At 43.0% G+C, this 25,019-nt stretch overlaps 1 protein-coding gene across 1 annotated transcript; it reads left to right on the forward strand.

Annotated features, from left to right (window-relative positions):
* The first annotated feature begins 12,177 nt into the window (after window positions 1-12,177).
* Window positions 12,178-14,257, forward strand: DRD5 (dopamine receptor D5). The gene has a single exon (XM_074821364.1). It carries the CDS (start codon window positions 12,178-12,180, stop codon window positions 13,633-13,635), a length of 1,458 nt encoding a protein of 485 aa, XP_074677465.1. The 3' UTR covers window positions 13,636-14,257.
* The last annotated feature ends 10,762 nt before the right edge of the window (window positions 14,258-25,019 follow it).

Raw genomic sequence — 25,019 nt, forward strand, 5'->3', positions numbered from 1 at the left:
CACAGACCATCACAGACTGATTACTTCTGTGGCTTGCTTCACATCATAATTAATCTTCAGTTCTATTCGGTGGTACACACAGCCATAACCTGCGTAGGAATTTTTTGCTACCTTCTTTACCTGTTACAAAACCCAGATCAAGTAAAGCAACTTTCATCTGAAGTCTCAGGCGCAGCCTGAATTAGATGAACCATCAGCGAGGCTGAGGAGAACTCATGTGTTACTGCAAAGCAGTTTCAGTTGTTTGATTTTAAGTGGTTTTTAAAAGAGTCACCATCTGATCACACTGCTGCAATGTCTGCCTTTCTCTAGGGCTGCTTTTCATGCTCTTTTGTCATATCTCTATTAGTTCTTACATTCATTCTAGACAGTAACATTTTCTATTTTTCCCCTTGAACACAGTAGCTTGATCTCACCTACTTCCATGCAAATACCAGCTCTAACCGCTTCACTTGGTTGTGAAGTGGACCCATTTTAAGTAGAGTGAATAGAGCCATCCAGATAATCAAATAAAGCTTTATTCTTCCTTCCAAATCAACTCTTGGACTCACTCTCGAGCTAATTCTGGTATCAGAAAAAAGTCATTTCACTAGGTAAACCCATGAATGCCACTTCATCTTTTAAACGCTCATAAAGATGGCTTGAGAAAGCCCATTTCTTCTTCCTCTACTTCTGGGGGATGGGTCCCATGTCATTCTTCAGCTAGAACTGGTGCTCTTTAGCTGATTCCCTGTAATTGTGTTCAATCAAAGCAGAACTAGCTAACCCCTAGGGCCAAGAAGGGGCCATATGCTCTATTACAAATATGTAGCACACTTTTGGAAGTTTCAAAAATAAGTAACATCCTTAATTAGTTATATTTCATATGCAATTACTTAGCCCTTTCTGTTTCTTAACATTACTATTGAAATTATTTCATTTGCCCACAATATAAAATTGATTCTGAGTGCTGGGATTGAAGTTTATTCAGAAAAGTGAATCAAGGCAGCACTCAGGCAGTAAGCAAATGCTTTAAACATGCTAATGGGCAGATTCTATTCCGAGCTGCACTGATGAAACCCTGCTGACTTAAATGGTTCTGTTTCAGGACCAGAGATTTGATTTTGGCCTGAGAAGCTTAAGGGGTTTTCACAACAGGACTTCCCTCAAAAAATATTGTTTCATCCAAATGCAGACTATTGTATGGAAGCAGGTCTTAGTTTAACTACTATTGAAGCAATAGTGACTCATGAAGTTCTGAACATTTTAGAAATGTAGATTTTTGGACCAGGAACAATAATCAGATTGTTTAACATAGTGTGACTGCTAGCTCCCTGATCAATGCTAAACCTGGGCTTTTTCAAACAACTGCTTTCAGACTTCTCTTTTTTGTTGTTCTCTGGCATATATTGACAAAATTAATTTATCACAGGTTTTAAAATATAAGAAATATCATGAACCTACCCTATTTCTGCCTACCAACCTGCTCAAGCATGTGGCAAGAGATCCGGCTTACCCAGGAGAGAGGTGTAACAGCTGCTCATTGTTATGTACCTGAGGTGTATCTAGGGTACAGTTTGAGATGTCTAGGGAATGTCTTTGAGATCAATTTAATATTATTTAAAAAGAGATTTTTTAAAAGAGAATTTATTTAGTCAACTTCTAGCTATCACTAGCTATATAAAGGATTTTGAATTTTTGCTGTGTAATCTTAGTCAGAAAGTTATTCTCTGATGTTCATCGTATCCTTCTGTTAGACTCTTCCACTCCCTCCTTTCCTCCCTAGATAATTTTATTTATTCAATAATATATGCTGGGGTAGCATTTAAACTCATATATGTACAGGAATAAAGGCTGCTAAGGTGCAAAAAGATTCCTACAATCCTCGAGCATTTGCCTGAAGAGTCAAACTTGCATGACCATAGATTTTTCCAAGTGTTTTTTAGTGTCAGTGACACTAAGATGGAAGAAGGTGGAGGAGTCATGGTTAAGTCTTCCTGAAAGAACTGAATTCCTTTTACTAGTATTTCTCAATACTTTGAATTTCCTCCTGTAATCACTTAATTTTTTTTTCCAATGACCATTGTGATAATTTTGGAAATATTCCAGTTTTGTTTGGTTCACTTGTGCAGCATAGACTTTGAATGGACTATATCAGTGCAGAGAAGTAGATGGCTCCAGAGAACAGCACAGAGGGAAAGTATCCAAGTAATTTAAGTACATGCTTCTTTCCACTGACCAGGGAATTTAAGGTCCTTGTAATGATAATTACTTCATTTTTATTTTTTTTTAAAGCTGACTGTCTCTTCCATTGAGCAGCATGTAATAAATCCTTCAAGTACTAATCTCTTCCCTAAGTAGGGGCACATAGTATATCCTGCTTGTGTTATTCTACCTTTACCTGCAAAAGCTCTGAGCAAAGCAGGATTTGATTAAAAAGAAAGTTCAAGACACAATAGTTTTGTTAAGTTGTAGGCTTGTTGTTTGCTGGAGTTATTTCTAGCTCAAAATGAAGTACAAATTTCAATCATCAGGGTAATTTACTTGTAAACCTGATGACAATGTTTTGTGTAGCCAATATGAATTTTAATTTAATTTATTACTTAATAAGATCAAGAAATGCTTAGAAATCACATTTGCAAAAATAAAGAGAAAAAGGGTTTTTAAAAGGGTAATTCTTCAGAGGTTTCTCAAAGGTGAAGTTTCTGGACACTACTAGACTGTGGTTTTACAAATGATGCTTTCATTTTAACAGTTAAACACCACTTCTTTACTTGTATCTGAGTAGGCCTGTGATGGCCCTGTTGAAGTTTTAGTAACGCAGGTTGGAAAGCAGCCTGGCAAAACCAATGACTGCTGCTTGAATGTTTTTTATTCTCTATGTGACCTGACAGTATGCAAAACACAGGCTGAATGGAGATATGAGTATCTGCACGTGGTGATGTACAAAATATCCTTAAATGATTCATTTCTAGATCCTGAAAAAAGAGTCCGTGGACACCATTGACTTATACAATGACATCATACCTTATGACACCATACCTTATATAATGTATTATGAAAAACAAGAATGCATTCACTAAATTTCACTTAAAATCCATGAAATAAAAAAGATCCCCAAACTTAAAGATTTTAATACACTCATTTTTTAATTTTCCTACCTTGCTCTGTCTGATTAGAGATGAGGTATGTACAGCTGGCTCATTGGATCACTTATTCCCTGGGAACTCTTGTCCCCTAGGATCTGGCCTCATTCTGTGCATGCATGAATAAAATAAGATCTGGATTTAAACAGCATTGAAACAGCTGCAATTGTTAATGGGAATCTTAAAAATCAGGGTTGGCTCCATTAGCTTTAAAGGATGAATTTGATAATTTGATCTTGAAGTTGATGATGGTGGGAAATCTCACTTTAATGTCAACAGTCAATCGTTAAAGTCCTTTTTTTAAATTTGTTTATTAGGAGGTGTGTTATGTCTCATAATATTCATTTGGCTGAGATTTAAAGCAAAACTTGCAGTTCTCTGTGGCATGTTTCCTGCTACTGTTCTTCACCTAAAAGAGAACTGACTTTCATCCCTATAAGTGTGTCCTTTGGTAAAATCTGTATCAAAATATTTTCTAGTTCTTGCCAGAAGCACGTGGATCACAATTCAGGCCCAAGAACATGCTATCAAATAATATAGCATGTATTAGGATGCAGTAGGTGGAAATCTGTGAAAGAACAGGGATGGCAGGAAAACCAGTTGCCATCTCCCTCCTTTACTTACAACAAACACAATTTATTATCTTTACAGAACATTTTCTATCAAAACTTGCACAAGCAGTGGGTGCTTCATGTTTATTTTCCAATGAATCTTTGCTTGAATGTCACTGCAACATACCTGGAATTAAAAGCCAGCTTGTGAAAAGCACACATAGATCCATTAATTCCAGGGAACCACATCAGCATTTTAATTAAAGCAGAGTGAGGAACAGCTCCTGTCTACACAGCCAGGATTATCAAGGATACCATAACTTCTTTATTCTAATTTATTCTGCAATCAAATATTTACCAGGCTTAACTGAAGATCAGAATGCTTTTAAAAAGGCATGGAAACAATTCATAACATATCTAGGGCTAAATCTACACTTGGTGTTTGGCTCAGACTTGAGTCCACCATCTTCTGAATTTAGTAGTATCGCCTCTAACAGGCAATGACCTTTGTAGGAAGGCAGCAACTAACAGCTATGAGGTAGTAAGCAACAGCTTTGTAACAACATCTTAATGGTAGCTGGTTACATGAACCCGCTTCCCGTTGCTCCTCTCCCAGGAATGAGGAGCACTCCTGCAGTGCTTCCCAGGTGGGATTTTCCACCACTGCCTGCTTGAACCAAATAGCTTCATTAGCAAGAAATACTTTAATAAGACGTAACGCTAGCCAAACATACTTTTGAAAGCATTAAGTCCTTTTCCAAGCATCAGTGTCTTTATTCTCTACAAACATTTAATTTTATTTTCCTTGCTTACCATTTTGGAAAACCTTTCCAATGCAGTAAGAGTCAAGAATTCAAATTTCACTGTATGAGGAAGAGATGACTGTGCCTGCGTTTGACATCAGCTCTGTGTGTAGGTGTGGCACTGACACTGAACCTGTGGGATGTGGCCATCAAGTACAAATAGGACCTGACAGGGGCAAGGCAGTCCACACACCACTGGGTGTGGACCTGACACTGCAACAACATAAATTCGTGGGGCATAATTAATAGATTAAATGATCCAAAGAAGGAAACTACGCCATATTCTTTCAAAGCAGAAATGAATGTTAAACTTTTGTGCAACTATAATTCTCACAATTATCTTTCATGGTTGAGTAGGGATACAGCTAAAATAAAATAGCCCTTCCATCTTCAGGCCACAAATCTCAGTCAATAGTACTAGAAGGAATTGCATTAGGTAGGTATTTTTAACTATAAAGGCTATAGCAGCAACAATAAGTAGTTGCAAATTATTCTAAAATTAAAATTCAGACCAGAGCTGAGAATCATTGCAGGTAATTAGTGCAATCAGTACAGCCTACGTGCAACAAACAATTCACAAATATCAGATAATTTGATATGCAATATTTTCTTTGATGAAAGCAACTAGACAATATTTCAACTGATAGTTTCTGCCCTTGGCTTTGTTTTCTGCTCCAACATTCGGGAACCTGCTCCTCCCTACAGCAACTCTTTTTGTCTCAGATCAATACACATTTTATGTTTCATGGAGACTGGCCTGTGTACAGTTACCTCTGCTGAAATCCCAAGGCAAAAATAGTCTTTTAACATATCTTGAAAGTTAGTACGTAGAAGAGTCTTCTGATTGACCAACCCTGCCAAAATAATATCCAGAAAATCTCACCGGGTAGAGTTATTGGTTTACCAACGCAAGGATCACAGGGACAAACTGTTGGCTGCCAGTATCACAGCCACTGCTTAGGTCTCACTGTGACTTTTAACAGAAGCCCTCCCTGAGAGGGGTGGAGACCCGTGCCGTTCCCCAAATGAACCCCAGACTGACCAATTCGCCAGGACTGATCAGATGCTGGGCCTGTGCCATACGATGCTGTCAAGGTCCTATCTCTTCCCTTTTCAAAGGTGATTTTTGTTCCAAGGCTGCACACTGTGCCAATCCACTGTGGCTATGACTTTTTGAGGATTTGGGGGTATTTGCCTTGATTTATTGGAGCATATGCTTCTCGATCCATATGTTCCTTCCTTTGATTTGCAGTGTGTTGGCCAGAAGATTGGGGTTCATAAAGGCATCCCAGGGGGTGCTTGATGCTCTCTGTACTTGAAAAAGTACATATTTCTTCTTTGACCCTCCTTACATGTGCTGGAGAAGAAGAAACCAAGAGGATGACAAATCTAGACACACCGTAGGATGAAATGCCACTGCTCAGCGTGCAGAAGGCTACTCACAATTTAGAATAAATAGCTATTGCTGTCTCACAGATGGACAGAAGAATACCCTTTAGTTTTTCTTTGTCAACTCCAGTACAACTCTTGCGTTAGCAGACTGATGTCTTCATCAGCTGTTCCTCTGTGTTCTGTAATAGCACTAATAGTCCTAAGGATTATTGCAATAGGCATTTAATAAAAACTTTCTAATCCCTATTGCTGATATTCTGCTGTGGAGATGAATAAGACCTGTTGATTCCAAAGGAGCATTTTAAGTCTTACATAAGGCCAAAAAAAAGGCAGAACTAAGTAAAAGCAGTAATTTACTGCTGTTTATCTCAAAGTGACGAAGTTGCTCATTCTTACCACTAGTGTTTAAAAATTTGAAACTGGAATTCTTCCCTCAAATAAATCCTCAACTACAAAATCTAGCCCTGGTCCTATACAACTCTTAAAAATACAGATAAAAAAACCTCTCAGCTCTAACTGTTGGCACACTTGTAAAATTACCTTGCATTGTAGTTTTCTGTTTAGCATTTGCAACAGGCTATCTTGCCAGAATACAGCTGGCCCACAGCACCAGTGAACCAGCTGAGGTTTGGGGGTACCGCTTCCCAACCCCATTCCTTTCCATCCAGCAGCTGCCTTTTGGGAAGAGGGAAGCCCAATGATGAGTTACTGTACGACCCTATGAAACATCATCTGTGTTCCTCGAGAGGCTGCTGACTTCTGTCTTCTGAGCTCCCTTTTTCTATCAGACTTGAAAGTCTTCACAATAGCATCATTACAGAAATTACTGTTTGATTCCATGAAGGATTTGGTTTTCCTACTTTTGTGGAAGACAATCTCAGACTAAGTTAATGGAGAAGGTAAAATCCTACAATAAATGATGTTGAATGCAAGGTTTCCAATAAAAATTATTAACTAAAAAAGCCTGTAATTTACACATTCAATATAAAATTAATAGGTCCTGTTAATATACAGTAGATTAAGGAAACAGAGAAATCAGAACACTGAAATCTGTTTTCAAATTACTCCATAGGGCAAATTGATATGCTATTTAAGCCAGAGACAAAATTACAGCTGCTTCTTTGGGAATTAAGCCTACCTGATTTTCATTTGCAGTTTGGTACTATAGTTGGCAAAAGACAAAATAAAAATCTTGAAATGTTCAGTATCAGAAAATGAAAATCACTTTTTTCATCTTGATAATTTTCTCAGGACAGATGTTCACCTGGGATGTAGCTGTGCACACCCAGAGAATATCATACCCAAAATGTACCATTGTATAAATCAGGGTTTTTTTCTTTTTTTTTCCTTTACCTTGCTTCACATGTCACCGATCTTTAGTAATTTTTCATATGTGAGCTCTTGCTATATTAAAAATAATGATACTAATTTTTAGTATATAATAATGAATATCCAAAAATACAAGATAATGCTTTATAAGATAAAAGCCACAAAATGAACTAAGACAGTCAACCAGGAAATCATATTTACAAAAATCCTATTCCCTTTGCTTTTGGTCTTGGCTAGCATTCATCTTTCATCTTTTACTATTGGTTTAAATGAAGTCAGGCTCAGTATGAATTAAAAAAAAAAAAAAAAAAGGAAAATTTGTGGAAATCTCTTCTGGTAGCATCAATTACCTCATGATTTCACCCAGAGAGTGATCAATGGCTGATCTAGGAACCATATCGCACTCATTACAGAGAAAAAAGCAACAGAGATACTGGGAGAACTGTCGATTCTGTTATATATGGTTAATTAATACTATCCATCACAGTCCCAAGTCAGCAAAAACTTAAATAGGTTTTAAGGCCAGCAGGGTAACTGTAACTGTCTAAAATTACTTTTCCCACATTGCAGACTACAGAATGCTGTTTGGCACCGTCTGAATCAAGACAGAGCTGGGGAATGAGCTGAGGCATGGTCTCTAAGAAATGCTTTCAGCTGTGGCTTTCAGACAGCAAATGATGGCAAATCTATTACAAACCAAAATCAATTGCACCAGCCATTAATCACCCTCACTGTTAAAAATGTGCACCTTACCTCTACCCTGATTTCTCATAGATGCAGTTTCTAGCCACTGCACTTTTTATGACCTTACCTGAAATATTAGAAGTCATCTATTCTCAGAAAACTTTTCCCCCTGTAAGACACTGCCAGCTGTTTCTAACCCTCCTGGTGCCCTCTGCTCAGCTAAGGAAGTTTCCCAGACGTAATTCCTGCAATGCTTTTCTGATCATTTCTAACGGCTCATATTTATTTTTATTTGAAACATGAACAGCAGATCATGGTCTAGTCTGCAAGGAATTTTCTGTGTTGAATAAATTGATGATACCAGTTTTCTCCCTTCCTTCCTCAGTATTTTCACATGGCTATATATACACCTGCACCTTTGTCCATCCTTGTGCAGTAAAGCATTTCACCTTCAGTAAGTAAAACTGATGGACCTTAAGCATACGTTCAACTGTGCTCCTAAATATAGTTCCACTTGAGCAGTGGACTTCTTCTTCTAACTACTTCTACAGTTAAGAACATGTCCAGCTACTTTGCTAAACTGGCCTAACGTACAGTGACTTCCAGCCTCCTCCACCTCTACTGCTAGCTCCTCTTGCCTGTTTTAGAGCTTAACCGTAATGGGAGGTTTTTGATGGGATGCTTTTATAGCCTAAACCTCAGCGGTACCTCTGTGTCTATATATTTTAACTTCCTTTTGGTGTTAATGATTTTTTATCTCTTTATATTGAGTAACTCTTAGATGAGAGAATGTGTAAATTTCTCATTGTTGTCTATTTTTAAATAAATATCATTCGGCAGAACAGTAGGTCTGTGTATTTTAAAATGGAAATAGAATATGTGGCAATGAAGGGAAAGCGCAAGTAAAACATACATTTCTAAAATCAGGAACTGCTTTTTTTTTTTGCTCAGAACCATTGCAATAGCAGTTAAATTCCATTACTTCCAATCTGCCAGCTGTGAGAGAGAAGTGCAATTTTAACAGGTGAATAAAAAAAGGAAAAACGAGACAAAGCTCTGAAGGAAAAGCACAAAAGCCATTACAAAGATGATTTCAGGATGAAGCAAACCCACCCCAAATCTCTCAGCAAGTGACAGCTGTGGTTTTAATGGATTATTCTTAAAATTGTATTTATATGCAAACTGCCTACAGAAAGTAAAAAAAAAAAAGATGCTAATAACCTATAAATGTTAAAGTTTTTTATCTCAGGCTCAAAAAATGTTGATGGCAATGGATGGAGTATTACAACATACCATAAACATCCCCACTACATGATTGCTGCTCTGACCTGGTGCTGCTATGAATGATCTGGTACAAGTGCTGTGGCAAAGCAGGTGCCCTGTTGCCTGCTCCTTCTCCACCTCCCTGCAACTTACTGGAATCTATTAGCATGGGGGTTTTAGTCTCATATGCAACCCCATCACAAAACAGTATTGTTTTTCTACTACCATTGAAAATATTACTTATCTCCTAATGCATTGCTTTGACTTGAAAGAAAGTTTTGAGTGTGCATGAAATGTCAGGTTAACATTGAAGACTGTATCATCAGTGCACGACAGACACAGGTGCATCTTTGGCCGATGAAACTTCCCCCAGCTCAATGGTAGGTTTTTCTCCGTAAGGCATCTCTGGTGAGCAACTTCAGTTCATGCCAGCTGAAATTCAAGAACATTTGCTAAAGATGAAATTGGTGGGAGAGGATATTATATCCTCTAAATTCTGAGTTAGGCAGGAGCCAGGCAGTCAAATGCAACACTTGGCTGATAAACGAGATACTTTGGAAACTCCTCTCTACTTTGGGTCCGCCTATTGCAGAAGTACTGTAGAAAGCATAGTAAAATTTCATTCTTTAGACGTCTGACAAGTGAGCTCTGACAATTTTTGTTTCAATGGGTTAAGGCATCTTTCCCAGCTGCCTGCACCTCCTCTCTGCCTGACTCCACCACACACAGCAGAGCTGGCAGGAGATAACGCACACCCGCACCTCCGCTGCCCCCAGCCACAGCCCAGTGTCACAGCCCAGTGTCTTCGCTTCCAACGCCGGCACCGATTTGTACCAAGGCACCAGTGTGTGCATGGTGCTGCTGAGTTGTGGGCAGGCTATGTTATTATTGTTATTAAGCAGAGAGATACCTACACATACGTTTATTTAAATATCTAATGCATACTGACTGCATTCATGTAAATACATACCTGCACGTCGATACCATATTACAGGCACAATTTGTGCTGATGGATATGCACACACCTCTACATTGGTGAAGCTACAAATATAAGCTAAACAAGCAAATCAGATCATTACTTTTTTACATAAAATATCCACATTTCTGGAACAGCAGCTTCAACAGGCACGTGCACAAGTACTTGTGCAATTAGGTCCTTCATTTATAGAAATTGTAGGAGGCACTGCTTAGGAAAGCAGACTTTGTGCGAGCAACACATTGCCTCAGCATCACAGCTTTAGTCATGCTGTTTAGAATTCAGTGGTGACAAAAGCTAAATTCTCCCTCCAATATTAAATATAACTCTGCTTAAATGTGGAAAAGTAGTGCCAATTTCTTAAGTGAGAGCTAAAGTGAATCTCCAGTTTTTCTTGTGACATTTTTAGAAAATTGCCTAAAAGGTTGCAGAGTTTATTTATTTTTTTTTACTCTGTATTTAGTAACTCTAACACTTAATCTTCCTTCATGTCACTGCAGATCCACCAAGGTATAGTGAGAGTTGTCCTTCCCCATCTGCTTGGAGAGCAGCTGGAAGGCCCTGAGCAGTGGCTTTTTCAGCCCTTCCAGTGCCAGAACCGGCTGTTGAGTCAAGAATGGGTTTGATCGCTGCCAACGGTTTTGAAAAAGAATTAAGTTTTGGAGAAACTAAATCCATAATATTTTGAATCAAAATCACTAAAGCATGTTCTCTGAAACACAGGCATGGCATTAGTGCATGGCGAGTCCACCAGCAGGGCATCCCCACCTGCACTGCTCAGGGCCATAACGCCGCTCTCTAGCTGCGCGGGAGCCCCACCGAGAGGAATGATTCATCTCATAAAGAGCTGAAAAGAGAGAGAATCGGATTTCATTTACCGGGTCTCTTGCCTGTAACACAGCCGTCCAGCAGAGCCCTTTGGAGCAATTACCGATTTAGGCTCCGTTCCCATCCCTAAGGAATAAACCCAGCCCGTCCCGCTTCCCCCCCGGCAACTTCCAGCCCCACTCGCTGTGGCCGTGCCCGTCCCTGAGAGCCCCACTGTCCCCGGGGATGCTGCGGGGGGTGGCGGGGGGGCATTTCCCCGTTCCCCGCCGTGGGACCGCGCTCTTCCCTCCAGCTGCGCGGAACCACCGCACACGGCCGGTGACGGCTGCAAAAAAATTGCGAGGATGACTCGGTTTCGGGAGGGAGGAAAGGAGCGGCGCGGGCCGGGGGGGGACCGCCCCCGCCGTCCCGTCCCGCTCCCCGCAGCCCGGCTGCACGCCGGCCCCGACGGGGCGTCCCTGGCGGCGGAGCATGCTCAGAGGGCGGCGGGGGCGGGCGGGCCGGCCCGGTGCCCGGGGAGCCGGCGGCGGGGGCGCCGCTCCGCCGCGCTGGGAGCCCCGGCGGGCGAGGGGGGCGGGCGGAGCCGCCAACCCGGGCGGGAGCCACCGGGAGCCGCGCAGCGCCGAGCGGCCACCTCGAGGAGCGGGCGCGGAGCGCGTACCGCGATCAGGGTGCGCGGCGGGCCGCGGAGCGGGGAGCCCGAGGAGGAGAGGTGCGCCCTGAGCGGCGGAGCAGAGACCCCCCCTCGAGCAGGGGGGCCGCGCTGAGCCGCGGAGCGGGGAGCGCAAGCGAGAGGACGCGAGGCGGGTACCCAAACCGGGGTCCGCGGGGACGGAGACCCCGGGCAGGGGGAACGCGCCGAACTGCGGAGCGGGGACCCCCGGCGGGAGCTGCGGGGCGCGGAGCGAGGACCCCGAGCAGGGACCCCCGCGCTGAGCCGCCGGGCAGGGGCCGCGGGGCGGGGACTCCGGGCGGGGGGCGGTGGGGGCGCGAGGAGCGCGGGCCGGGAACCCCGAGCAGGCGGCGCGCTGAGCGGCGGGGCGCGGAGCCCGGTACGCGCTGAGCCGCGGAGCGAGGCGGCCGGAGCGGCGGGGCGGGGGGCATCCGGCAGGGGTGGCGGCGGGGCGGGGGGGGCAGCGGCCCCATGGGGCCGGGCGGCGGGGCGGCGCGGGCTGCTCGGCGCGTCCCGTCCGCCGCCGCCCCGCCGCCGGCGGGAGCCGTCAGCCATGCTGCGGGGCGGCCGGAGCCCGCTGCCGCCGGCGGCGGGGCCCCCCGGCGGGGCGGCGGGGCCGGCGGGCGCCCCCGGGGCGGCGCAGGTGGCGGCGGGCAGCCTGCTGGCTCTGCTCATCCTCTGGACGCTCTTTGGGAACGTGCTGGTGTGCGCGGCCATCGTCCGGTACCGGCACCTGAGGAGCAAGGTCACCAACATCTTCATCGTGTCCCTGGCCGTCTCGGACCTTCTGGTGGCTCTGCTAGTCATGCCCTGGAAGGCGGTGGCCGAGGTGGCCGGGTACTGGCCCTTCGGGGCTTTCTGCAGCGTCTGGGTGGCCTTCGATATCATGTGCTCCACGGCCTCCATCCTGAACCTGTGCGTGATTAGCGTGGACAGGTACTGGGCTATTTCCAGCCCTTTCCGCTATGAGAGGAAGATGACCCAGCGGTTGGCTCTGGTGATGATCAGTGTGGCGTGGGCTTTGTCTGTGCTCATCTCCTTCATCCCTGTCCAGCTCAACTGGCACAAAGGTGGGGATGTTGTTGCTGCTGGTGATATTGGAGATGGATTTGGCACTGGCTGGGCAGCAGCAGGTGCTGTCACCACCTGGGCGGAAGATATGAGCACCACATGGGTGGCCTTGGCAGCAATGAGACCCTCTGATGGGACCTCTGGCAGCAACAGTACCCTCACTGGACCATCAGAGAGCTGCGACTCCAGCCTCAACAGGACTTACGCTATTTCCTCCTCCTTGATCAGTTTTTATATCCCAGTGGCTATCATGATAGTTACCTACACTCGAATCTACCGCATTGCCCAGGTGCAGATTCGTCGTATCTCTTCCCTGGAGAGGGCAGCTGAGCACGCGCAGAGCTGCCGGAGCAGCCACATTGACTGCCACCATCACACAAGCCTCAAGTCCTCCATCAGGAAAGAGACCAAGGTGTTGAAGACTCTCTCTGTCATCATGGGCGTCTTTGTCTGCTGCTGGTTGCCGTTCTTCGTCTTGAACTGCATGGTTCCCTTCTGCGAGAGCCCACCCAGTGACCCTCACGCTGGCCTTCCCTGCGTCAGTGAGACCACCTTTAATATCTTCGTCTGGTTTGGTTGGGCCAACTCTTCTCTCAACCCCATCATCTATGCCTTCAATGCTGACTTTAGAAAGGTCTTCTCCAACCTCCTGGGATGTGGTCAGTTTTGCTCTAGTACTCCGGTGGAGACTGTTAATATAAGCAACGAGCTTATCTCTTACAACCAGGACACCCTTTTCCATAAGGAGATAGTGACTGCTTATGTTAACATGATCCCAAATGTGGTTGACTGTGAGGAAAATCGCGAGGACCCTTTTGATAGGATGTCCCAGATCTCCCCTGACCATGAGATTGCCACTGACTCTGTCTGTGAGCTGGACTGTGAGGGGGAGATTTCACTAGGCAAAATAACACCTTTCACTCCAAATGGTTTACATTAAATTTCATCCTGCCCTGGTCAGTTCTTCCTGGAATATAAACCAAAATGTTAGCACTGAGTGGAAAAACCTGCTTGATTTTACGCTATAGTTTGGTCAGTCACTTCATGCTAAACTCACTTCTATGTGTAGCACTTTGCAGGTTGTAGACACAGTCATACAGGGATCTGGCAGCACAAACTTAATACAGCACTTCCCCAGACTGAGGGAGGGGTAGGCAGCCGCGTTGATTAGCTGTGGTGAGGTATTGTGGTTTAATTACAGTCAGTCCATGTTTATAACGTGTTTGCAAATGAAAGGTGCCATTGTCAGTGCTAAGTATTACAACCTCTAAAATCAGGGACAGATGTGGCTGACAGACATTAAATAGAAAAAAATTCTGGGCTGTTCGTTTGTTCAGATCTTATGTTTCTTTTTCTCTGTTGTTTTTTGGTTGGTGTTTTTTTTTTTGTTGCTTTTTTTTTAAAAAAAGATAGAAATAGTGAGGTGGTGATTTGGATGATTATTTAAATGCGTCTTTCTGCCAAAACAGTTTATGTGAAATCCATGTTCTCCTAGGCAGCATTGTTGCCTATGATATCCTTGCCATGTTCCCAGATGAATAAATAAAAGTTACATTGATCAAGGGGTTATTATCTTTCATTTATCATCCTGAAAGGTTTACAACAAGTATGCAAACTTTAACATTCCTGTTTGAATGGTTAGAGTGACTAACAGCTAAACCCTATTATTTAAAAAGCAAAGTAGTCTGTATAGAAAATACGATTTTTGAATAAAAACAAGGCTTATAGGAATGATTGACTTAAATGAACTCTTTTTATATGGCTCTACTTACAGCTAGATTTATGCCTGTTTTTCTTCTCAGTATTATAACTGATGCTATACCTCTCTGCAGCTAAGAATATCAAGTATATGTATCTACAAGCTATTAAAATTTCCACTTAATTCCATACTTGAACTTACTTTTTAAAGATACTCTTAATGAGAAGAGTTTGGTGATAGAGTTAGGAGCTGAATGTGTCTAAAAACAGTAACTGTGTTTGAAAATGGTGCCAATAATCAGCAATTTCCCAGTGTTGACATTAGAGAACTCATTCAAACCAAGAGAAGAAAAAATGCTGTTGATGTATTTTTTTTAGTTATTATTAACTGGAACTTAAATATACTTTAAGTGCTTTGACTCTACAAAACGTTTTGAAGCAGTCTTTAAAAATTGTGAAAGAATATTTTAAGCTCTGTTTCTGTTGAAGCATTTACATCAAATGGAATATTGTATTTAGAAATGTTTGTAAGCTTTCAGCTCAGAAATCAAAAGTGATCTTATTTCCAAGACAAATGATCAAAGGTAGCAAAAGCAATACCAATCCTTATTTCAAGTTTTGGCTCAGAAAATGAACAACATTTGAATTCATTTGCCCTTTAAAAATGCCCGTGCCATGAGCTGAACAGGTTTAAATTTAATTTTAGGTGTGGATTCAGTAGTACTCTCTCCTAAGGGTCCTGACCAGCCTCACCTGGGGCCTTCCCCATCCTGCCAAACTGGGAACTGAAGGCCCCTATGTGATTATGGGGGAAAAGTAGGATCTGCACTAGTCAGTATGCTTCAGGGAATGTAATTTAACCAGATGCTGGGATTTGTGAATGTTGTGCATTTAGGATTGAGCCTCTTTGGAAGTCAGGCCTCTAATACTGATTTGGGGGTTGTCTTACCTCCCCTTGGGGTATGGGGTCCAAGAAGCACAGGAGGCATGTGATTGAAATCCCTTTGTGGTTGCCTCTGCTGACATCTGTTTTTGTCTGCAAGCAATGTTTTTTGTGTGTAGTCTTTGATATTAATTGGTTTTATTGTCATTTTGGATTATCTTTTCAACTGTTTGTCACTGAAGATTGACATCTGAGTGTTTTCTTTGCTGTTGATATGAAATCTTGGTGTAATATCCCTTTACAGCCGTCCTCAGAAAAGGGTATTGTGACTGTGGCTTAGGGAAGCTTGAAAAAGAGAAATCCCATGCCTAGAACCAGGTTCAACCTACTAATGACTTGACATCGAGGGTGAGTATGTTGTCATTTCTCTTCTAAAGCAATCATATGTTGCCAGGGGTTAACCGTAGCTCTAGCTCTGCTGGTTAGATAAACTTGTCCAGAATAAAATCATTTTCCCAAATAAAAATGAAGGAAACTGCTTCTGGTGGTGCAGTGATGAATTATGCCAACCAGAATTTAGATTTTTGCATTTTCTAGTGACTACTGAAGTTTTGAGGCTAGTACAGCATGTTAAACTTTCTGGATCTGTGCAAAAAACCTATGATATCCAGATGCAAGAGGTGCAAGCACCTGGTGCTGATTTCAGCTCCCAGGGCGATGCCTGTGTTTTATCCAATTTTGTCCATATTAAATCAGAAACAGCCCAGGGAAATGGGAAAGGGAAAACATGATCTCTTCCAGAGCACCTGCGTACCAACAGGCTGTGCAGTCTGATGCTGTGTTACACCCTGCTCCAGCAGCAGTACAGAGCAGCAAAACCATTCCAGTAGTAACAGTGAAGAGGGTGTCCCTCCACCTCCCCAAGCAGCCTTTCCTCTTCAAAATAATCCCCGTACTGGTGGTGTAGCAGTTCCCTTGAATCCCTGTAGGTGTGGTGGAGGGGTGGATGTGTACAAGAAGATGCTAGTGCATCCCCTTGACAGGTGTTTTTCTCATCATTGAGGCTTTACCTGCCTGGGTTTCTGGAATAAGCTAACGCTGGGATGCAAGAAGATGACATCTCCATCAGTGGGTTTATATAACAGCTTTGCACAGAATATTAGAAACACTCTTATGTTATATCTGAAGGATGGCAATTTTTAGCCTGCCCCCAGAATTTGGGAGCATGATTAGGACCATACAGAAAACTGGTCAAATTGCCACTTTCAATTACTAATTTTTAGTTTATGACTTCAGCTGGTAAATGATTTCTGATGGTGGCTCTGTGACGTAATCCATCTTCTTAGAATATGTATTTACCAGGGGGCTTCATCCTTTGGAGCCCAGGAGCATCAGAAAGGGAACATTTCTGCTTCAAAAGACAAAGTACTCTTTTTTTTTTTTTTTTTTTTTTTTTTTTTTTTTTTTTTCCGGAAGCACAGCTTGACCTTACAGATCTGGAAGAAAACCTTTTTCTTGACTCGTAACATAGGGAAAGTTTGTTATTTTATAATGTGTCTTAATTACCACTGACAAAGCTAGAGTATTCAGAATTAGTAAAATAAATTTTTAAAAGAAATGTGTCTCTTGCATTGAACTATAAAAAGGGGCAGACCTTTTTAATGAAAACGTCCCCAAAAAGGATTGGTTTATCTTGTTTCTCTCCGATGAAACTGCTGCCCTACTTTTTTAATGGTTTCCCTCTTAAGGACTTATGCATCTGGCTGGCCATAGAGCAGAGTTCATTGGAAGTGCAGGAAGGTTTTTATAATCCTCAAATCCTTGGTGTCACTCTGGAACTCGTCTGTGCCGATGGTTTTGTGTCTCCCATCAACATGTTTTCTTCTGTGAAAGTCACCTTGCTCCTGTCATGCATTTTACTCCCTAATTAAGCATGATCACTTATTGCTAGCTCAGTTTTGGGTTTTTTTCCTTTTTGTCCTTTGTACTTTAATGATTTGAATGTAGTCTAGTCCTGAGTGACAGCTGACCTTCAAGGTCCCAGATTATTTTCAGTTTCTATTTTGTGTTATTGTTTAGAAATCTTACCTTGCAATATATGTCACTGTTAAATTACTTTTTAGCCAGCCAAATCTTCTGTTATGGCTTATTCTGTTAGTTCTGAATAACTCTGTACCAAAGGAGGGTCAGTATATCAATAGTCTGTTTTCTGTCTAACTAATGACAGAGGAGTTCATTTTATGAAAGAACAGAGCATGTGAAGGTATCTTAGTTCATTTTTAAGAAGCTGGAATATGGAGGACACAAAAGTACAGTGTTTTGTGTAAAATGCTGCAAACACCGTGAAGACTCTTACACTATTCAAACCCACAAAAAGCTTTTAACAGCTCTGGCTTTAACAAGGGGTGATGGGTAGTACCTTGGTTTTTTTTTCCAAGCTACACAAATGTAGATGACTTTCTCAGAGGTGAACACAAACAAAACACTTTCCAAAGGGAGAAAAATTACTGCGATAATTTTTGGTTAATTCGGTACTTCATCCGTTTGCTTTCAGTTGTGTTTTTTCTTTTGCCAGCCACATCTGATGTGTGTCTGTAGGGAGGCTCCCTACTGAGAACTGTATTTTTGTAACATGTAACAAAAAAAGGCTTCAAAATTAGGAAGGCTTCTTGTTGAAATAACACTAAACACAATCTTACACCATTTAGGAGTCAATCATGTATAAACTCAGCATTCAAGAGACTGACAAGACTGGAGGCAGTGTTCAGAACATGCATCAAACTGGAGGTTTGAGAGGTCACGAGTCCGTCAGCTGTTTGTATGTGCCAAAATTGCCACTCTTAACAAGGAGGGAATTTTCATCACTGTCACACAGAAGGCAGGGTATACACCTATGTTGGTGTTAATAATTATACAGAGATTTTTCTTTCCTCTGGGGCCATCTTTGCTACTGAGGCCAACACCAAATTATTCAGTGCCTATTTAAATCAGTAGAAGACCTCAGTGATGGATGTAGGCTTGGATCACAGAGCAATGAAATTATTTCTCCTGGCTTCTTATGAGTATTATTACTGGTAGTCTCTGCTACTAGATGATGATGGGTTAGAGTTGGCATGCTGAACAAAGTATTTCACCAGCTGACATGCAGAAATAATTGTTTTATTCAGATTTACTTACTTGTTTTCAAACTTTGGAAGACTTTTCAAACTTCCCAGGAGCTTCACAAAGTCCACACAGAGCATCTTCACTTTGATCATCTCTCAGATCAGCAACAACTGGTTGCATTTTTAGTGCCCTGGTAACTATATAGTGCACTATACTTTTATGAACAGAATTATGCCTCTCTAAGCTGATGTTTTCAAAGATGAGGGTATACTTTTGGCACAAAAATACCTATAAATGAGGACATTTCCATTATTAATGGGGCACCAAAGATGTGCCTCTTTCTTCAGCCTTTTGTTTATTTTAGCAGTGGTAAGATTGCAGTGAGCAATAATGGGATTAGGGGTGCAAAGAGTGGAAATAGAAACAATATCATCTGAAGCAGATGATGGATTGTTTCTTTTGGGGAGCCTGCTGGCTCTCCTAGGATAGTTTAGTTTAATAGAAAATTTACAAGATGATTTTATCTTGTATGTTTAAATCCATTCTCAGTTGTGACTGGAGATAACGTTCAGTAATATTTATAGGGGACAGATAGCTGTTTAAGCAGGATAAACATTTTTATGGACTTAATCATATCACGGCCATCACAGTCACATTTGCGAGGTTTGCAAAATACAATGCAGTAATCATAAAAAAATAATTAAAAATTCCAGTCTATGAAAAAATCTGTTCCTATTAATTATTCCCCACTGTTAACAATAAATACTTGTCTGTATCTTGTGCTGCACTCTCATTGCTACCAGAAGAAACTGGAATGCTCTGAACCTGCTACTAATAATCTGTTGATTCACATTAGGAGGAAGGTCTGAAAAATGAGAAAGGAAATGGCAGCCACATGTACAGAAAGGTTCCGTTTGCATGAAATTGGTCTAGTGTCAGCCAGCCAGGCTAAATTGGTCTAGCGTCAGCAGGGGACTGCACAGCAGTGAACCATTCCTGATGTACAAACACCTCAGCCTCGACCACAAATGCCGTCTCCCTGGACCTTGGCTGCATGGTAGACCTCTCGCTCCCAAGGTGACTGCTCAAAATCTGCATGTAATACTTAGGAAATCTGAACTTTTTAGCAGCTGCTCTGACTTCTGCTTACTACATAAAAGAGAAACCACACTTTGCTTTTTCGAGGTTATGCTCTGAAAAAAGTGGTTGCAAATGACATCTGGTTGGTGTAGCCTCTCTGGTTTAGCTGCTGCCTGTCTAGTGCTTGGAGGATGTGGCTACGATAGCTGCTTGGGGTTTCAACATCTGAACTGCACGTATGTCGTAGTTTAGGGGCCTAATGTTGAGTAGAAGAAATCCTGAATTCATACAGTTTTTCCAGAGCCCCTGAAGAGTCTGGTGGTTGCAGAGCAGAGATGAGCCTTGACTGCAGCCTGAGCATGGTTGCTTTCGAGGACATCAGGAAGTCTAGTCTGAAGCTCACCTGCTGCAGTTTTGAAAATGTCCCATGAGTAAAACATTAACAAGGAAGTTCAGTGTGACCTCTTTTACCCTTTGACCTCATTCTTCCATTCTGAAAGGTTTTTAGTAAGATTAAAAACCTACATTTCTAGGCTTTGGCCTTGACCTTTTGCTGTCTCTGTTAACTTCATATAATTAGTCTCCTTTGGTAAACAGAAGGTCCTGGCATGGAGTTAGCTGCTTAGGTACCTCATTGTCACCAAATCTGGAACTACCTCAAGCTACACTTAAATTACGTCTTCAGCCTAAAGGGAATCTTTTAGATCTTCTTTTTTTTTTGTTTTTTTCCAAGCTACAACATTTCCCTCCTCAACACAAGATTATTCACCAGAAACATAATTCAGAGGACAAGCGTAAATAGACTTTTTTTAAAGCTCTTAGGGATTTTGCTTGATTGTACAAAATGAGAATGGTTTGGTATTAGGCATAGAGATAAACAGAGGTTTTTCTACAAGAGGTTTAATTTTTGTCTTTCTACAGGTATAAAGGCTGGATATTTTCATTGTGAAGAGTATATGCCTTTGATTTTATATACTTACATGCATACATATGTTCTTCTATATGTATATGCACACACGAAAATATATTTAATCATATTTACAGGGAAATTAAAGATATCTCTTTTTCTCTAAATACAAAATGTGCAAATTCATTCAGAAGGAAGCAAGTCACATCTTAAATTTTTACTATTATTCTTTCATCACAACAAAGTCTTCCCAGATGTTCAAAAGGTGTTTTGGCTGTTTAGAGTTGAGAATCTTTAAAATCTAAACTTGAATTATGCCGTGAAAGGGAGTGTACTACATTCTTTCAACTGTTTTATATTCAAAGTATTTTTATAATGATTTGCTAATTGGTCTTTATCTATAAGCATTTTGAGACAGATAGCAAGAGACGGATATTAAACAATGCTTTTGTCTTTCCAGTTTGGTGCAGAGTTTCTGCTTCATCAGAAGATAAAATGTATTGCATAACCTTTCAAAACATCGTAACACAGTATTCAAATTATAAATGGCATCTTAGGTAGAAGTATTTTCTGTATTAGACAACTACTTTGGTAATTCAAATAATGCTGTTCACTTAAAAATAATATTTGCAAAGGGCCAGGTTTCATAGGTCAAATGGGATAGAAAAGTGCAAATTTGAGGACCAGCTCAGCAGCACTGAACAAAGTAGGCAAGATTGAATGTTCTCACAGTAGCAGAGCCATGTCTGAGGACAGGGAAGTAAGAGACAGGGAGAGAATTTTAAGGAGGAATGAGGGAAACCAGCTGAGGGTCCAGGAAGCCAGAAATTTGGTGGTGGTTGAATAAGGCAGGGGACCAGGAGGAATTGATGTGATCCCAGGTGGCTGAGGCAGGGGTGATAACAGAGGTCAGTAGGTTTCGGAGTGAGTGGGTGAAAGGGGACTGGAGGGGGACAGGATGGGGTCTGGGAAGTGAGCATCTCTAAGGGCTAATGGGGCTCTGGGAGGCCATACAGAGATGAGTGAGAATTCTGTGGGGAAGCTGACAGAGGACTGAGAGTGGACAACTCATGCACCCATTCCCTTCCCAGGATCCACAGACTCCTGCTCTGTGCAATCCCCTCTTACCACTTCTGGATAGCTTCAGTATTGCCACTTCATTTTATCATTAAACAGGTACAACAAGTACCTGTTTACAATTTATCATTAAACAGGTAAAAGTGTCAGTCTACTGGGCAGCAGATGAAGAGCTGTCATATTTGTTCCATTGTGTTAAAGCTTGGAAAATAACTTCCACAGCAACACCCTACATCATCCTGCAAGGAATACTTGGTCAAGGAGTGGAGAGCAAAGAGGACTTTGAGATCATCTTCCCACTGTGCTGTATAGTGCTGGTTTTGCTGTGTGATGGTAGGGCACTTTAGAGGTTTGTCCTAGTTCTGCTGGATTGCTAGAAGCAAGTCTGTCTTCCAGAAACTTTCTGAAGGTGCCTAGTCCCATCTGAAATCTCTAGTAGAATGGCCCTAAGTATGTCAGTACTATGATTTCTTTAATCTGTGCAAATAAGGTATCGAACATAATAAAAATCTGCTGGTTTATATTGAATACATATATTCATTGTGAAAAGCTGATCTCCTGTGGTGACTTGTAACATGATGTTATGGAGCTGACTCCTAGTGACTCAAGCCCAAATTTGCCAATGTGCAAGTACAAAAGATGTGGGGGTTCTGCTTTCTGCCAAATACAAGTATTCGTAATACTTTTTTCAAACACAAAGGTACCAACTTCTACTATTGGTTTGCCAGTTGAGTACAGACACTTTTGTACAGTGATGAGACAATTGGAAATGAGCTTGAGACAGAAAGCATAACTACATAAATAAATATATATCATGTAATAGCTAATAGGAAAATATTCAATTCTATACTATGCAGGGCTCATGCTGGTTTATATCTTTGCAGAATGCATCTCTTTTTTTTTTTTTAACCTTTTAGTGGCTTCTGTCAGGATAACCAGCTGATGGTAACAGTCTGCAGAGATCTGCAGAGTAAACTCCAAAATTTGAATGTTTTGCTTATGTGCTGTTTCTATGAGAAGTGACAATACCTCTGCTTGAATGTATTCACCATGTTAGTAGAAAGACATGCACCATGTAAAGCTCAGCATCTCATACCTGCACTCCCTCTTGATCTGTGCACATCACAGTCTTGGCCCAGTAGTGCCCCTTGTTTGAGAAGGGGAGACAGGGCCCCTGCTCACACTGCAGCTCAGCAGCTCTCCTTGGAGGTTGCAGAAGCTTAACTTCTCTGTTTCCAGCAGAGTTTCCAGTCACTAGACTATGATACACATTGCACATACTGTCCTTACTGGCTCCTTTCTGAGTCAAGCTAAACGGCAGGCTCTGAGTGTGGTCATTAAACCAGGCAAGTGGCAGCAATGCAGGAATACCTAGTCTCCAGGTGCCAGCCCTCTGTAGTTGGTGGGAAGGTGTCTCAGCAAAAATGAAGACCAGTGGGGTGTGTGTGATGGCCCAGCTTTAGGCACTTGAAGACAATATTGCCTTAAAAATCAGCCTGGTGTGGAAGTGGGATTTTTTTCAAGACTGTTGTCCTAAACTTAGATACCTGAATTCCACATAAATGGAAATGTAAGCATTTTAATACCTTCTAGGTTACAGATGTATTTACTCAAGTATGCCTGTACATGTCACAAATGAATCTGGGTCCCAGCTGGACAGGCTTTGAAATGCAACATAAAAGTGTGTAAACCTACTGACTTTGCAAGCACAGATTAAGTAGGATCATCCTTTCTCACTTGTGGACATCACCTGGTTCAATGTCCGCTTTATATTCTCTCACTGTGAGCTGAAGCAAACCACCGGCCCCTGCATACTACTGCATGCGTTCATGTACAGGGGCTATTAAAACACTCCGGAGCAGGATTTTGCAGCACTGGCCAATGGATGTAAAATGAGGACGATCGTGTGCAATGTGCCCCCCAGCTCAGGCTGCCCAGAGGATGGCTTGCGCTACATCTGTGCCTCTTTGTACGTTCAGGCAGCCTCAGGGAGGCTAAAGGACGCCCTTAATTTAGCATTTTTGGGCTGAGAGCTTTATTTTGTGGCTCCAAGAGGCACAGCCAAATTTCAGTTGCTTTTTTAAAAAATGGTATGCTTCAGTGCGTTGTGTATAAAAGCAAATGCGATGAATTCAGTGATGGCAGCAATACAAACTTTATAACTTTAATCTACTAGGACAGATCATTCAGTGGTGAAGATGATTTAAGAGATGACTTTGCCATTCTAAATTTGTGTTTTTTGTTGCCCCCTCTCCCTCTCCTCTTCTCCCTCTCCCTCTCCCTCTCCCTCTCCCTCCCCTCCCCTCCCCTCCCCTCCCCTCCCCTCCCCTCCCCTCCCCTCCCCTCCCCTCCCCTCCCCTCCCCTCCCCTCCCCTCCCCTCCCCTCTCCTCTCCTCTCCTCTCCTCTCCTCTCCTCTCCTCTCCTCTCCTCTCCTCTCCTCTCCTCTCCTCTCCTCTCCTCTCCTCTCCTCTCCTCTCCTCTCCTCTCCTCTCCTCTCCTCTCCTCTCCTCTCCTCTCCTCTCCTCTCCTCTCCTCTCCTCTCCTCTCCTCTCCTCTCCTCTCCTCTCCTCTCTTCCCCTCCCCTCCCCTCCCCTCCCCTCCCCTCCCCTCCCCTCCCCTCTCCTCTCCTCCCCTCTCCTCTCCTCTCCTCTCCTCTCCTCTCCTCTCCTCTCCTCTCCTCTCCTCTCCTCTCCTCTCCTCTCCTCTCCTCTCCTCTCCTCTCCTCTCCTCTCCTCTCCTCTCCTCTCCTCTCCTCTCCTCTCCTCTCCTCTCCTCTCCTCTCCTCTCCTCTCCTCTCCTCTCCTCTCCTCTCCTCTCCTCTCCTCTCCTCTCCTCTCCTCTCCTCTCCTCTCCTCTCCTCTCCTCTCCTCTCCTCTCCTCTCCTCTCCTCTCCTCTCCTCTCCTCTCCTCTCCTCTCCTCTCCTCTCCTCTCCTCTCCTCTCCTCTCCTCTCCTCTCCTCTCCTCTCCTCTCCCCTCCCCTCCCCTCCCCTCCCCTCCCCTCCCCTCCCCTCCCCTCCCCTCCCCTCCCCTCCCCTCCCCTCCCCTCCCCTCCCCTCCCCTCCCCTCCCCTCCCCTCCCCTCCCCTCCCCTCCCCTCCCCTCTCCTCTCCTCTCCTCTCCTCTCCTCTCCTCTCCTCTCCTCTCCTCTCCTCTCCTCTCCTCTCCTCTCCTCTCCTCTCCTCTCCTCTCCTCTCCTCTCCTCTCCTCTCCTCTCCTCTCCTCTCCTCTCCTCTCCTCTCCTCTCCTCTCCTCTCCCCTCCCCTCCCCTCCCCTCCCCTCCCCTCCCCTCTCCTCTCCTCTCCTCTCCTCTCCTCTCCTCTCCCCTCCCCTCCCCTCTCCTCTTCCCTAGCATATTAGCTGGAGCACTAAAGTTGTTTGGTACAGAAGAAAGAGTTATTTTCTATTTGGTGAGATAGAATAAATTGTCCTAAAAGTGTTTCCTTAGGGAGCTGATAGTCAGTAGCTGGAGGAAACCTACTTTCCAGATCTTTACTAGCCAAGATCTCAACTTTATTCTTTCTGGGCTCCCTTCTTCTTTCCAAGATGACTGCTTTTTGGGAACCCTGCTTTTCC

Source organism: Strix aluco, chromosome 4 (genome assembly GCF_031877795.1).
Source record: "Strix aluco isolate bStrAlu1 chromosome 4, bStrAlu1.hap1, whole genome shotgun sequence".
NCBI classification, from domain to species: domain Eukaryota; kingdom Metazoa; phylum Chordata; class Aves; order Strigiformes; family Strigidae; genus Strix; species Strix aluco.

What these genes read in the sequence shown, in the direction of transcription:
- DRD5 (XM_074821364.1), top strand. Translation starts at nt 12,178, where the DNA reads ATGCTGCGGGGCGGCCGGAGCCCGCTGCCGCCGGCGGCGGGGCCCCCC.